The sequence below is a fragment of the Oryctolagus cuniculus genome, chromosome 11 (genome assembly GCF_964237555.1).
Source record: "Oryctolagus cuniculus chromosome 11, mOryCun1.1, whole genome shotgun sequence".
NCBI classification, from domain to species: Eukaryota; Metazoa; Chordata; class Mammalia; order Lagomorpha; family Leporidae; genus Oryctolagus; species Oryctolagus cuniculus.
Window position 1 is genome coordinate 30491706 of NC_091442.1, and position 15644 is coordinate 30507349.

Below are 15644 nucleotides of genomic sequence, written 5' to 3' on the forward strand. Positions count from 1 at the left end.
GAGACCTGGATGAAGCTCCTGGCTGCTGGCTTCTGCCATTTGGAGAGTGAATGAGCAGATGAAAGATCTCTGTCTCTCCCTCTCTGTAACTCTGCCTTTCAAATAAATAAATGTTTTTTAAAATAAAATGGATTTAAAAAATAAAAACAATCTGTGAGTATGAGAAAACCCAAGAAACAAAGCAATAGAGTTTTGGAAGCTGGGAAACATATGGATAAAGAACTAAAAAGGCCAAATCACAAGTCAATAATAACAAAAAAAAGTCCAAGCTTAAAAATAGCATTGAAATCCTGAATGAAGAGACAGGGTTAAAATGGGGAGGATGAGGTGAAGGCTTTGAGCCAACAATATTTCCCCTTACTTTCTGCTGCCAAATGGATCCCACAGGTATATATGCAGATTCTTCTGTGAGGAACCTGACTAGCCAGGCAAGTTCTAATCTACTGACATCAGAAGTATCACCAAACAGGCCACCTGATTACCCAAAGCAAAGTCCAACTCAACTCCATTTACAAGGAGATGGCATGGTGCAAGCAGCTTGAGTAGCTGTGTGGGAGACTCATATGCCACAATGGAGTACCATTCTGGTCCCAGCTACTCATCATTGGAAGCATTCAATCCAGTTTCCTGCTAATGTGCCTGGAAAGGCAGCAGATGATGGCCCAAGTTCATGGGTCCATGACACCTACATGGAGACCCCAATGAATGGAGTTCCTGGCCCCTAATTTCAACCTGGCCCACCACTGGCTGCTGCAGGCAGTTAGGGAGCGAGCCAGTAGATGGAAGAGTGAACTCATTCTCTTTCCCCTCTCTGTCACTCTACCTTTCAAATAAGCAAATAGGCCAACTTCAAAAAAATTCATTATCATTAAAAAAAAAAAAAGGGGCAACTGCTTCACATACTCAATTTCCAACAAGCTCTGTAGACTGAAATTCCTTATCATGGTAGGCAAAGATTCCGAAACATCTGAGAGACTCTTCTAAATGAAAGATAGTAAAGAAAACTCCAAAAAGCCAATGACAACAAAAACCCTTAATGATTTCAGAGAAATACAAGAGATCTTCAAAGCATTCCTGGAAAATGGAATTAAAAGACATTTATTTGGGTGCAAAAAATTTTAAAATCTATGCATAGTTTTTTTCACAATATGCATTTTCAGATAACTTCTTAAATATCTTGCATTGTTTTGATCAAATTCAAATAGTGTTACACAGAAAAAAGCACAGATAAAAAAGATAGTCCTTGGGAATTAAAATCATAGTAGCAAACGTGATAATACAAGAGAATGGATGGAAGATAAAGCTGAGGATATCTTCCAAGTAGAGCAAAAAACACTATAAACAGGAGAAAATAAGTACAAGTCTGGTACAGGAGGTGTATATGCAAGTAAGAGGATTTCTATAAAGAAAATACATCCAGCAAAATGAGAGACAAGAACCATGGAAGTCAGTCAAAAGGGCTAGCATTGTGGCATAACTGGTTAAAACACAGCCTTTGATGCCGGAATCTCGTATAGGCACCAGTTCATGTCCTGGCTGCTTCACTTCTGATCCAGCTCCCTGCTAATGTGCCTGGGAAAGCAGTGGAAGATAGTTTAAGTACTTGAGCCCCTGCACCCATGTGGGAGACCTGGAAGAAGCTCCTGAACCTTAGGTTCAGCCTGGCCAAGCCTTAGCTATTGTGGCCATTGGGGAGTCAACCAGTGGATAAAAGATCTCCTCTCTCTCTCTAACTCTGTCTCTCAAATAAATAAAATATTTTTAAAAATTTACAAAATATTCCCCATCTTTAAGGATATTTACTGACAGACTAAAAGAGCTATGGAGTCCCCAGCACAATGGCAAAACCAGACTCACAACTAGAATCATCTCCACGGAGCTCTAGAACACTAATGACAAAGACTCTCCTAGCTTCTGGAGGGGAACCAAGAAATTACATGCCAGAGAGCAGGGGTCAACAAGGCCTCACACTTGTCAACATTAACACTGGCATTGCAAAGATGGAGAAATGCTTCAAATTATAAAGGAAAATGATTTTCCAAGGAGAATTCTATGCCCAGCCATGACATTCAAGACCTAAAAGACCTATAAATACTTTCTATCTTCCTTTCTCAAGATGTATTCATAAAAATGACAATGAACCAAGGAGAAAAAAAAAAAAAAAAGGTATGAGCTACAGGAAATGTGATACAACACGGGGAATGCCAGGGAGCAGCTCTCGGGATGGTGGTTCTGTCCAGAGAGGCCAACCAAATAGTACTGGAAAGTTCCGGGTAGAAAGGAAGGTATATTAAAGTTGTCATTCCACGGGGTGGATGTTTATCCAGTTGAAATACCCATCAAGATACCATCAGAGTACTGAGTCTAACTCCCAGTTCTGGCTTCTCACTCCAGCTTCCCGCTATTGCAGACTCTGGGAGACAGCAAGTGATGACTCAGCTACCAGGGTTTCAGCCACACACATTGGCACCATGGATTGTGTTCCCACAACCATGCTCATTGCAGGCATCTGGGGAGTGAACTAGCAAGTGACAGTGCGTTCAGGTTCTCAACTCATCTTTCTAAAAGATTAATTTGAAAGGCAGAGATATCAACTAAATAATTTTTGAATTCTGAATTGTATAAAAATTAAAGGCTCTCACTCCAAGAGGATCACTGACATTCTTGCAGCCTTGCAATCTAAGCACAGTGTGCCCAGTGAGCCTAGGCCCAAGTGTTACTTAAATACGATTTCTTACCCATGTACTGATGAAGACTGTGCACCACCTGACAGGTAGTCAGCCTACTCCTGAAACTGTGGCAGGCTACAACAAGCATAGAACCAGGAAACAGAACGGCCCACTCCACGTGACGGACCTAGTCCTGACAGTGCTGAGCAGGAGACTGAGTGGGTCACAAAATCATTTCAGAAAGCTAGGATTAGCATATCAAGTAACACATGAATAGGAACTATTCAAGGGGCATTGTGTTTTTAATGTTGTTGAGATACACATTAGTAAATTTTAAAATGCTTTAAGAGAATAACTTGATAAGTAATTATGTATGAGGGAGAAGACAGGAGAATGGGATTAGGGAGAGGCATGCAGGGACTTCAGAATGATAATGCTCTTAAACATGGTGTTTGTTCAGTTGTTACTGCTTTGTTTGTTTTTATCTAGAAGGCAGAGAGATAGGGACACATAGAAATCTTCCATCAGCTTGTTCATGCCCCCAAATGTCCTCAATAGCCATGGCTGGGCTAGCCAGGCCCAAGCCAGGAACTCAGAACACAAACTGGGTCTCCCAGGTAGGTGACACTGACTCAAGCATTTGGGCCATTACCTACTGCCACTCTGGGTATCAATATGCAGGAAGCTGGAATGGGAAGCAGAACCAGGATGCAAACCCAGGCACTCTGATAAGGGATACTGGTGTATCAAAAGGTATCTTAAATGCTGAGCCAAACACCCACCGTTGGGCTACAATTTTAAAATCAGACTGATAAAACAGGAGAAAAAGCTTTATTACAAAAGTGATGTTACTTCGTAGGACAAACAATACAACACGAACTAAATCCAAGGAATATATTTTTAAGGCAAGTTTGTTGAGAATTTTATCACTCACTCTATGATGCTGCTCAAATATTAGAAAGACCACTAATTCAACAAATTTTTCTGTACTGAAGTGACTCTCACCAATTAGTGACTATCATATTTACATCATAAACACCCAGAGAGCTGATTTTTAAAATTTTTATTATTTTTAAAGATTTGTTTATTTATTTGAAAGGCAGCATGAAGGAGAAGGAGAGGAAGAGAAAGAGAGAGGTATCTTCCACCCACTGGTCCACTCCCCAAATGCCCACAATAGCCAGGGTTGGGTTGAAGCCAAGAGCCAGGAAATCCAAACAGTTTCTCATATGGGTAGTAGGAATCCAAGTATTCGGCCATTATCTATCTGCTGACCTCCAAGGTGCAATAGCAGGAAGTCGGATTGGAAGTGGAGGTGGGACTCCAGCCAGCACTCCAATATGGAATGCGGGTGACCAAGAAGTAGCTTAACCCACTCCACCATAATGTCCACCCTAAGCTGATTTAAAATATATATGTTCAAGAAACAGTTGAGTTCCTACTGTGTATTATCTATTTGTCTAACTTCTGGAGATATATCAGTGAACAAACAAGCAAAAAGCCTTGCTCTCATGTAGCTTATGGGTAAGAAGAAAGCCGATGGGGGAAGAAGAGCCAGGGAGAAAAATAATGTACATGCAGGGTGTCAAATGGTGACAGCTGAGATGGAGTTGGGAAGTGCATTGTGAATACAGATTATTTAAAATAGGTTATTCAAGGGAGGCCTCCCTAGGTGACATTTCAATTTTCACATAAGTCTTTCTCTCTGAGAGAAAAGGTCAACGAAGGACAGTTGGGGGTGGGGTGGGGATGGGGAAGGACAGAGACAAGGGCATACAGCATCTTATAACATCTTTGGCTTTTCCTTTATGTGACACAGAAACCCGTGGAAGAGTTGTAAGCGAGCCATGATCCGACAAAGGTTTTAAAAGGCTCCCTTTGCTGCTGCGCTGAGAAGAGACAGTGTGGGAGCAGGGGAGAGGCAGTCATCACGGCACAGGCTACTTCAGTGATCCACATGAGACAGGAGGTGGGTTAGCTGAGAGTGACAACAGTAAACATGGTGAGCAGACAGATTCAAGAAAGACACAGTTTGAAGAAAGCATAAAGGAGGTTTTATCTGACTGGATTTGGGGTATGATATAAAGGACAGAGTCATGGAAAACTCCAAGAATGTGGCCTCAGAAATTGGAAAGATGGAGTTATCAATTATAATGAATTCTGGAAAGCTACAGAAGCACCTGGATATACAAGTTAGAAAACAAGGGAACTGGTCTGTTAGAGACACTTAATTTGGGTCTACAAAAAGCAGGGGTGGGAAGTGTCTGGCCTGTGGGCCACATCAGGCTGCAAAATCGTATGGTTTGGCCCTGCCAAAGCAAACCACAGGCAGGACTCGAAACTCAGTAAATCTATAACAGCCTAGTTTTGATAATTTTGTATGGACTGCAAATGATGTTATAAATATCCAAATAGACCTTGGCAGAAAAAAAGCTTTCCCCATTTCAGATACAAAGGTATGAAATGCCACAGAACTGGATGAGCTCATGAACAGTTTTGGGGAAGACAGCCATCCTCACCTTCAAGGTGACTTAGTATACCTCAGTTAGGGACCAGTCATCTGATTTTATAAAAAGCTTCCCAGATGATTCTGGTTTATTTCAAAGTTTGAAAAAAAAACCACTGACAAAGGTCAAGATAAACCTCAGGCCAAACTAAAGATTTTTAACTGCAGTTAAAGTTTGATTTTATTCATAGTTTTCTAAGATGAATGCTACACTTTTCCTAACATTCCAAGGGAATTTTTTAGGAAAGATAGATACCTATCATAAATCAGACCATTGACTCCAAATTCCTTTAATTTCCTTCTGTTTTCTGGATCGTTGGTATCATCACCCCAGCAGAATATGACCAGTCCCTTAGCTCTCGCCTCTTGAATATAGGATGGGTTTCTGAGCAGGTCTTCAGTGTGTGCATTTATCCCCTAAGAGAAGAAAAATCAGTTGTTCATGAAAAAGCAATGTATAACTGCACACCCTAAATGCTCACACTTTCTAGATCATTGCTATTTAGAGTGGAGCATACATGAAAGAAAATGTTAGACACAGTTCTTATAATTTACCTTATTCTTCTGACTAAACATTTCACAGACATATATTCAGAATAAATATTACTGACTTTCTATGTGTAATTTATAAACATACAGATATTGAATGTGTGACCAAAAAATTTACTCTAATAGATGCACTATCAAAACAAGGTTATCTGCATTCAATTCACAATAGCTAATATATGGAATCAACTCAGATGTCCATCAACTGAAGACTGAATAGAGAAATTATGGTATATGTACCCCATGGAATACTACATAGCAGTAAAAAAAAAAAATTCCTGTCGTTTGGAACAAAATAGATACAACTGGAAATCCTCATACTTAGTGAAATAAGCCAGTCCCCAAAAGACAAATATCATATGTGCTCCCTGATCTGTGGTAACTAATAGAGCACCTAACAGGTAATCTATAGAAGTGATATTGACACTTTGATATGTGAGGATTTCGACAGCTTTCATCTTAACTGTGAGAAACAGGTTTTTGTTTTTTTTTTTTTACTATCTGTTGAACTCTTGGTATAGGGTTAATCTTCTGAGTACAAAGTTAGTTGAAAATAGATCTTGTATAAAATAAGAATGGGAATAGGAGAAGGAAGAGGAGGAAAGGTGGGAGCGAAGGTGGCAGGGAGTGTAGGGTGGGAAGAATCACTATGTTCCTAAACTTTTATATATGAAACGCATGAAGTTTGTATACCTTAAATAAAAGGTTTCTATGTAAAAATAAAAATTTAAAAAAACAAGATTATCATTTTTGATGATTCAGAAAATCCACTCAGAAAACTAAACTAAAACTCAGTGTAGGCCTGCAAGATAACTCATTTCTCTTCAATTTAATTTCTTTTCATTCTGAAATCTAACACCCCCAATTTAAAGTAGTTATTTGCTTATCACACATCACTCAAACCTTTAACCATTAGTTGTGTAAAGTAATATGAAACTTACTACTGCTCTAAAACATCAAATTTTTTTTTTTTTGACAGGCAGAGTAGACAGTGAGAGAGAGAGAGAGAGAGAGAGAGAGAGAGAGAGAGAGAGAGAGAGAAAGGTCTTCCTTTGACGTTGGTTCACCCTCCAATGACTGCCGTGGCCAGTGAGCTGCGGCCAGCGCACCGGGCTGATCCAAAGGCAGGAGCCAGGTGCTTATCCTGGTCTCCCATGGGGTGCAGGGCCCAAGTACTTGGGCCATCCTCCACTGCACTCCCTGGCCACAGCAGAGAGCTGGCCCGGAAGAGGGGCAACCGGGACAGAATCCGGCGCCCCGACCGGGACTAGAACCTGGTGTGCCGGTGCCTCAAGGAGCCGCGGTGCCGGCCTCAAATAATATAATATTAAAAAATAAAAATTTAGGCCGGTGCCGCGGCTCACTAGGCTAATCCTCCGCCTGCGTCACTGGCACACCGGGTTCTAGTCCCGGTTGGGGTACTGGATTCTGTCCTGGTTGTTCCTCTTCCAGTCCAGCTCTCTGCTGTGGTCCAGGAAGGCAGTGGAGGATGGCCCAAGTGCTTGGGCCCTACACCCGCATGGGAGACCAGGAGGAAGCACCTGGCTCCTAGCTTCAGATCGGCACGGTGCACTGGCCGCAGCACGCCGGCTATAGCAGCCATTTGGGGGGTGAACCTACAGAAAAGGAAGATCTTTCTCTCTGTCTCTCTGCCTAACTCTGCCTGTTAAAAATAAATAAAATAAAATAAAAATAAAAATAAAAATAAAAATAAAAATAAAAATAAAAATTCAAACTTACCAGAAGATTTTCAAACTGTGCAAAGCTCATTGCAATGGGAGTTGTCCGAGACCTGAGGTCCATGAGCTCAGGGTAAATATCGGATTTTCCTTGAGTCAAAAATAATATGGGATATTTGTTCTGTTTTTGTCGAACCCTAAAAAAGATAATTTAAAGAATTATTTTTCAAGGCCGGCACTGTGGCAGGTTTAGCTGCTACCTGCAGTGCCAGCACCCAATCTTTACAAAAACAAACAAAAAATTACTTTTCATTGGGGAGATCACTATAATATTACTTGTAAATTTTAGAAAATACTAAAAATGTAAAGAAAACAGAAAATATATAATCCCATTATTCAGATATAACATTAACATGTGCTTAGTCAAAAAAGAAATTTAAAATTTTTCTGCATAAGAAATACAATAGAAATAGGCAGTCAGAAGGCCCTTGAGAGCTTACAGTCTGGGGAAGAAGACATGACCTGCAGTACAGTGCAGCACAGGTTTGAGGCTCTAGGATCCAGCAGGCAGGGACTTGTCAGGAGTGGAAGGCACCCCAGCAAGCCAACATAAAGAAATAAGGACAATAAATACAACTTGACTGAGAGGAAAAAATCAAGGCTGAAATATGGATAACTCTCCTACCTTCGGTATACCTCCATGTATACTTCAAATTCTAGCTATACTATAGGAACATAGGAGAAAAAAAAAACATGACTCACATTGTGCAGATATCTGCATCAAATGAAGAAAACACTATTCTCCTCTTCCCAGAGTTTTCCAAAACGGTTTTTAAAATTATATCCAAAAACAGATTCATGTCAAAATATGTTGATAAGTTACCATCCCACATCCCATCCTGTATGAAAAGGAAATGAAAGACATTACATGCTGCAAAAGCACAAGGTTGGGGAAAAAATCTTATCCAACTCATTTTTCAATCTATAGAAACTGTTATTTTAATGTGTATATTCAAGGTACACAACAATATGTTACAGGATAAATATAGTAAAAAGGATACTAAATTGAGGCATCATCTCACAGTTCCCCTTTTTTGCTTCTGTGGCAGAAGTAGCTAAGGGGCGGTGTTGTGGCATAGTGGGTAAATGGTCTCCTGCAATGCGAACATCACATATGTGCACTGGTTTGATTCCCAGCTGCTTCACTTCCAATCCAGCTCCCTGCTAATGCACCTGGGAAAAGCAGCAGAGGATGGCCACGTGCTTGGACCCTGCACCCACATGAGTGACCTGGATGAAACTCCTAGCTTCTGCCTGGCTCACCCTTGGCTGTTGCAGCCATCTGGAGTGAGAGCCAGCAGATGGAAGATCTCTCTCTCTCTCTCTCTCTCTCTGTCTCCTCTGCTAACTCTGACTTTCAAATAAATTATTAAATCTTTAAACCAAAGATCGGCTAGAACCTATTCACTAGAATCTCGTAATACAATACAATTTTAACACATATAGTCTTCATGTTGTACTTTAGATTTCTGGACCATTCATTCTACTTATCTATTTTTGTATCCTTTGACCTACATCTCCTCACCATGCAAAATCACTGCTTTGTCAGATTCCACCTATAAGCAAGATCATTCAAAACTTTTCCTGCTATATCTCATTTATTTGACTTAGCATAAGGTCCTCCAGGCTCATCTGTTGCGGCAAATGTCAAGATGTTCTTTTTTAGAACCAAATAAGGGGCTGGCGCTGTGGCACAGCAGGTTAATGCCCTGGCCCGAAGTGCCGGTATCCCACATGGGCGCCGGTTAGAGACCTGGCTGCTCCACTTCCGATCCAACTCTCTGCTATGGCCTGGGAAAGCAGTCGAAAATGGCCCAGGCCCTTGGGCCCCTGTACCCGCATGGGAGACCTGGAAGAAGCTCCTGACCCTGGCTTCAGATCGGCACAGCTCCGGCCATTGCGGCCAACTGGGGAGTGAACCATCAGATGGAAGACCTCTCTCTCTCTCTCTCTCTGCCTCTCCTTTCTCTTTGTAACTCTTTAAAATAAATAAATAAATCTAAAAAAAAAAAAGAAAGAACCGAATAATTATTCCATTGTATGTGTGTGTGTATCTGTTTCTTCATCCCTTTCTCGCTGATGAATACTTTGGTTGCTCCCCTACCTCCTCTATTGTGAATATTGTTACAATTATCTTTTACAAGGCAGTGATTTCACTTCCTTTTTCTACATGTTCAGAAGAGAGGTGGCTATGTTATATAATTGCCCTGGTTATTTATTATTAGATTTATATTATTACAATTAAAAATTGTTAGATTATATTTTTATTGGAAACTTCAATACTGTTTTTATCATTTAAACTCCCACCAACAGTGTACAAGAACTGCCTTTTCTACAAACCCTCACTAACATTTACCTTTTGACTTTTTGATGACTGTCATACTAACAAGTGTGAGTTGGTAGCTCACAGTTTTTTTGACCAATTATTATTTTGCAGATGAGGAAACCAAAGGCCTGAAAAGATTAAGTGACTTGCCAAGACCACACAGCTACTTAGTGATGGTACAGCAGGTGTAGAAACTAAATCTGAAGTCTGATATGACTTTAAAATATCTTTATGGCGGCCGGCACTGTGGCACAGAAGGTTAAACCTCCGCCTGCCCATCCCATATGGGCACCAGTTCAAGTCCAGGCTGCTTCACTTCCGATCCAGCTCCCTGCTAACATGCCTGGCAAAGCAGCAATGGATGGCCAAAGTACTTGGGCCCCTGCACTCATCTGGGAGACCCGAAAGAAGCTCTTGGCTCCAGCCTGGCCCAGCCCTGATCATTGTAGCCATCTGGGGAGTGAACCAGCAGATGGAAGATCTGTCTTTCTCCTTCTCTCTATATATTTCTGCCTTTCAAAGAAAAAAACCTTTATAAAAAAATCTTTATATAGCCTTCATAAATGATAAGATACTTCACTGGCTGAGACCCTATTAATTATGAACTTACCAGCTACCAAAAAACTCAAATACTCCTATTATTTATAAAAACATTATTTACTATGAATTACCAGTTAAAAATCTCATTATTTGGGTCTTAAACATATCAAGTATACTTAGACAATTAAAATAATGGAGTTATGATACAAAGAGCTTTATTGACATCCAAATATTAAATGTCTTAAGATATTAATCATGAAAATAATTCTAGATGCTCAGAAAACCAAATCATATATTTGAAATATCTCAGTTGGAAATGCCTTTACTATGTTAACCAGAATCAGCCTGTCATAAATAGAATGATTTGAAGGCAGTTACATATTACTGTAACCAAAACTTACTCCAGGATATCAGTCTGAGTAACTGATCATAATACTTAACTACTTCCAAACTTCTGACCAAGCACCCTATCGATTTATACATATATCCTCCTCTAGGATATATTTAATATGTACTTTAGGGGCCACTACTGTGATACAGCAGGTTAAGCTACTGGTTGCAACAGTGGCACCCATATCATAGTGCCAGTTTGAGTCCCAGTTAACTCCACTTCTGATCCAGCTTCCTGCTAATGTGCCTGGGAAGACCAAGAGAAAGGATGGCACAAGCACTTGGGACACTGCCATCCATGTTAAAAACCAGAATGGAGTTCCTGGCTCGACTTCAGCCTGGCCTATACCTTACTGTTGTAGCCAGAGGCGGAGTGAACCAGCAGATGGAAGATGGCCTGCTCTCTGTCACTCTGCCTTTCAAATAAACCAACAAACACACATATTTTTAAAGTTACTTTAATTGCTGTTTCCCCCAACAAGAATATATGTTCTAGGAAAGCTGGGCCTTATTTGTTTTGTTCACTACTTAATCCAAGCACTCAGAACTTAGCCAGCAGCTGCTTTTCAATAAATATTTGTTGAACAAGGAAAGATTAAATCCAAGAGTGATTTAAAACACAGCTGCAGAAATTTCTTTTCCTGGGAAACTACTATTAGCCAATAGAAAACTACTCAGGAAATTGTTTAAAACATATGTTTACATAAGAAATAAGTAAAGAAAAAAACAGAGAATCTGTCCATTTTTTAAGTATTCCCGGAAACCATCTGTATTAATGTGTACACAAGACACATGTACAAGGAATGTCTGCAATAAATTTCAAGTACTGACATATTAATGTAAGTGTGATAATGCTTTAATACAAAGGTCCAAAAAGCACTGTGCTTGCTGGAAGAAGCCACAAAAAATTTAAGTATTATTTATTCCATTAAAATAAAGACAGACAAGAATGAAGGAATTTTTTTTAAATGTGGGTAGGGAAGAATGAAAAACATCTCTTGCATACAGAACTACTTACCCTTTGTTGACAGATCCACTTTATTTCTATGTTAAACCCTACATCTTCCGGCAAAGAATCTAAAACCTAAAGTTTTGTTTGTTGGTGGCCAATTGTTTTGTTTTTGGTGAAACAGTGGCAGAAAAAGAAGAAAAGTAAAAGAATTATTACAAAAAGGCAATCACTACAAATATATTACTAGTAAGAATAAAATGCTTTGTGTTTTCAGCATAAACCACTATCTTCTCATACCAAGCTGACAAACCTGGTTGATGCTTTTTTACATTAAATAAGAAGATCAAAAGGAACAGCAAATTCACTAGCCTCAGGCAACATCTATGATAAGCAATCACCACCCCACCATGAAAATCCTTAATGTAAAATCTTTTTCATCATTGTTACTGAACACTGAATGTCATGAATTCCAAGCATGGGTCATGTTTTCTGAATTGTCTTCAGGCAGTTCAATCTACTTTACTAAGATATGATTATGGTGCTGGCGCTAGTGCCGGTTCAAGTTCTGGCTGCTCCACTTCAAATCCAGCTCTCTGCTATGACCTAGGAAAGCAGCAGAAGATGGCCCAAGTCATTGGGCCCCTGCAACCGCATGGGAGACCCGGAGGAAGCTCCTGGCTCCTGGCTTTGGATTGGTGCAGTTCTGGCTATCGAGACCAACTGGGGAGTGAACCAGCAGACAGAAGACCTCTCTGTCTCTGGCTTTGTCTTTTCTTCACTCTCTGACTTTCAAATAATAAATAAATAAATCTTTCAATAATAAATAAATAATAAATATTTCAAATAAATAAATAAATGTTAAAGACATGATTACATGGAAAAAAAAATACATGAGTTTTAGCTTGTTTTGAAAGTGATAATACCAATAAGCCCTTGAAACGATGTTGTTCACAAGTTAAAGATTTTGCTGGGGTTCAGAAATCAAAGGTTATAAAGAGCAAGGAGGGCCAGCATTGTGGCGTAGCAGATTAAGCCTCCACCTATGATGCCAGCATCCCTTTTGGGAGCTGGTTCAAGACCTGGGTGCTCCACTTCTGATCCAGATCCCTGCTAATGTGTCTGAGAAAGCAGCAGAAGATGCCCTAAGTCCTTGAGCCCCCGCATCCCCACATGGGAGACCCACAAGAAGTTCCAGGCTCCTAGCTTCAGCCTGGCCCAGCCCTAGCTATTGTAGCTGTTTGGGGAGTGAACAAGTAGATGGAGATCTCTCTCTTCCTCTCTATGTAACTCTTTCAAATAAATTATTTTAAAAAGATGATATATGACATCTATTTTATACAGCAAATAAAAGTATATTAACATAACTTAGAGGTGAGACCTGGACTCTACACTAACCAGCTAAGCACAAAGTACAGTATGTAAGAGTTTATACTCAAAATTTATATGGGGCTCCTTGATTTTCTTCTCCTATACCTAGAAGCCTTATTTATTGAATGTAGCCATACTTTTATCAGACTAATGCCAAATTTTAAAACGAGGATAACAGCATGATTTAGGATTGCAACTGTTAAACATCAGATGTATAAGAAGACTGTCTTTATACTGCTAATGGTGTATTTGGCATTTGTTTTTAAATTTCTCATTAATTAAATGACAGTAATGGCAAAGTGAGTTGGTTTTTATGTGTGTAACTACTTGGCTAAATAAAAGTTGTCAAATACTTCACATATAATTTAAAAAATATGATTCAAAAGTCTGGGCATTATGAGCTTTCTGAAACCCAAATGAGTTTAGACTTTTGAAGCAGATGGAGTGATCTCACTTTGCTGGGCTTCATAAATATATAAGAACTATAGATGCCATGAGGACCACATTAGGCGCTCTCTTGTGGCATCCTTTTAGCGCAGTGAACAATCAGTACTTAATTTACTTTTAACCACTTGAGCTACCTTTAATGATTTAGATTCCCTTATGAATTCCTTCTCAGGTGAATACATACCTAAATATCTTAAGCTAGGCAATGGAGTCAGTGGGAGCGAAAGCAGAGAGTGAAAGCAGAAAGCGAAAGTCTCTGTCATCTGCAGAGGCTCTTTCCTGGTGCTGCCAAAGCAGCTTTTATAGGAACTTTTGCCAGGTTTTTAAGAGTTTTCATGGCTGCTTCTGCTTCTCGGTGAATTCTTGAAATTTCTATCTCATTTTAAGTGATGAGGGCACTTATTTTCTTTGCTTGGAGAATCTCATTTCTCTCCAAAAGCTATGGAACACTATTAAACATGGTAAAAATGCCATCTTCCATCCCCTTCCTGTTTATACACAGAAATATGTGAATGTACTCTTCTTACCAAATTAACCCACTGAGATGAGAATTTTTTATTTAAGCAGATGTTACTCCTTTAAAAAAAGTAGCACAGTACAACCATGCAGGGGGATGTCTCTTTTAAAGATCAATGACAATAAAATTTATTTTAAAGTTGTCTGATACAGCCTTTTTAGTGCCTATTTAAGACATCAAAATAAATCATTCAGATGATAACAGAATTAATGAGAGTCTTGCCCTGGTTTCCTCAAGGAACTTACCATTTTAAGAGAAGGAAATGGCTGATTTTCAGAAAAGGAATTTTCTTCTTCAACCACAGATTCTAGAATTTCAAATGATAAAAACTCAATAAATAAAATGCTACTATATAACCAAGATCCTTAGTGGGTAGCTACAGTAATTATGGGATTCTTTCACATATGGTATTTTGAAGGCTCTTATATTTGTTACTTTTGATCATTAAAAATTTAGTTGTCTAAAGTATCTTTCATGTAGACTAGCTGGCAACAAACACTTAAAGACCATAGTCTGGGTTGTAAGAATATATTATTTCCGTATAAAAATCATAATACATAAGATCTTCAAAATGTGTAAAATTGATGTCAGGGAAAGCCACTGAGGTGGGCTTTTGGTGTAGCAGTTGAGACACTATTCAGGACGTTCACATCCCATGCCTGGGTTTGACTCCCAGACTGCTCCTGATTCCAGCTTCCTGCTAATGTCTACCCTGGAAGGCAGCAGGTGACAGACTGCCACCTTCATGGGAGAAAGCTCTTGACTTCAGCTTGGTTCAGTCCCACCCGATTTGCAGAGTGCACCTATATTTGGAGAGTGAACCAGTGGATAAGAGATCACTGTCTCTCTGCTTTTCAAATAAATTAAAAGTTTAAAAAACAAAAACCAATGAGCTTCCAAATATTTCTGAACCAAAATAAACACCTTTTAATTTCATTTTTTTAAAAAAGAAGATTTATTATTTATTTAAAAGTCAGAGTTAGAGAGAGAGAAAGAGAGAGAGAGGTCTTCCACCCACTGGTTCACTCGCCAGATGGCTACAACAGCTGGAGCTGCACCAATCCGAAGCCAAGACCAAGGAGCTTTCTCCAGATCCCCAATGTGGGTGGTGGGGCCCAAGAACTTGGGCCATTCTCTACTGCTTTCCCAGGCAACAGCAGAGAACTGGATCAGAAGTGGAACATCCAGGACTCGAACTGGTGCCCATATGGGATGCCAGCACTGCAGGTGGCGGCTTCACCCACTACACTACTCTTTTAAAAGTAGTCACAAGAGACTGGTGCTGTGGTGTAACAGGTAAGGATGCTTCCTGTAATGCCGACATCCCAAATGGCACCAGTTCACATTCTGGCTGCTCCACTTGCTATCCAGCTCCCTGCTAATGTGCCTGGGAAAGCAGCAGCAGATGAACCAAGTCCTTGGGCCTCTGCCACCCAACTGGGAAACCTGGAAGAAGCTCCTGGCTTCAGACTGGCCCAGCTCTGGCAGCCACAGCCATCTGGAGAATGAACCAGCAGATGGAAGACTGTCTCTCTGTAACTTTACCTTTCAAATAAATAAAACTCTTAGAAAAAAAAATTCTGATCATCAAGCTAAGAAAATAAAATGGTTACTATATACACATTTATTAACTAATAATATATG

General features: G+C 39.8%; 1 protein-coding gene across 4 annotated transcripts in view; it reads right to left on the bottom strand.

Annotated features, from left to right (window-relative positions):
* GPCPD1 (glycerophosphocholine phosphodiesterase 1) overlaps nucleotides 1-15644 on the bottom strand; it is a 60924-nt gene that overhangs the window by 5184 nt on the left and 40096 nt on the right. For 3 of the 4 annotated variants that reach the window (XM_002710841.5, XM_051846186.2, XM_017341764.3), the window contains 5 exons: nucleotides 14246-14307; nucleotides 11735-11800; nucleotides 8163-8299; nucleotides 7462-7597; nucleotides 5432-5592 (listed from right to left, as the gene is read on the bottom strand). In XM_002710841.5, coding sequence (XP_002710887.1) covers nucleotides 5432-5592; nucleotides 7462-7597; nucleotides 8163-8299; nucleotides 11735-11800; nucleotides 14246-14307 — 562 coding nt within the window. Of the gene's footprint in view, nucleotides 1-3717; nucleotides 4648-5431; nucleotides 5593-7461; nucleotides 7598-8162; nucleotides 8300-11734; nucleotides 11801-14245; nucleotides 14308-15644 lie in introns of those variants that run through there. The other variant, XM_008256282.4, reaches the window with a different exon arrangement.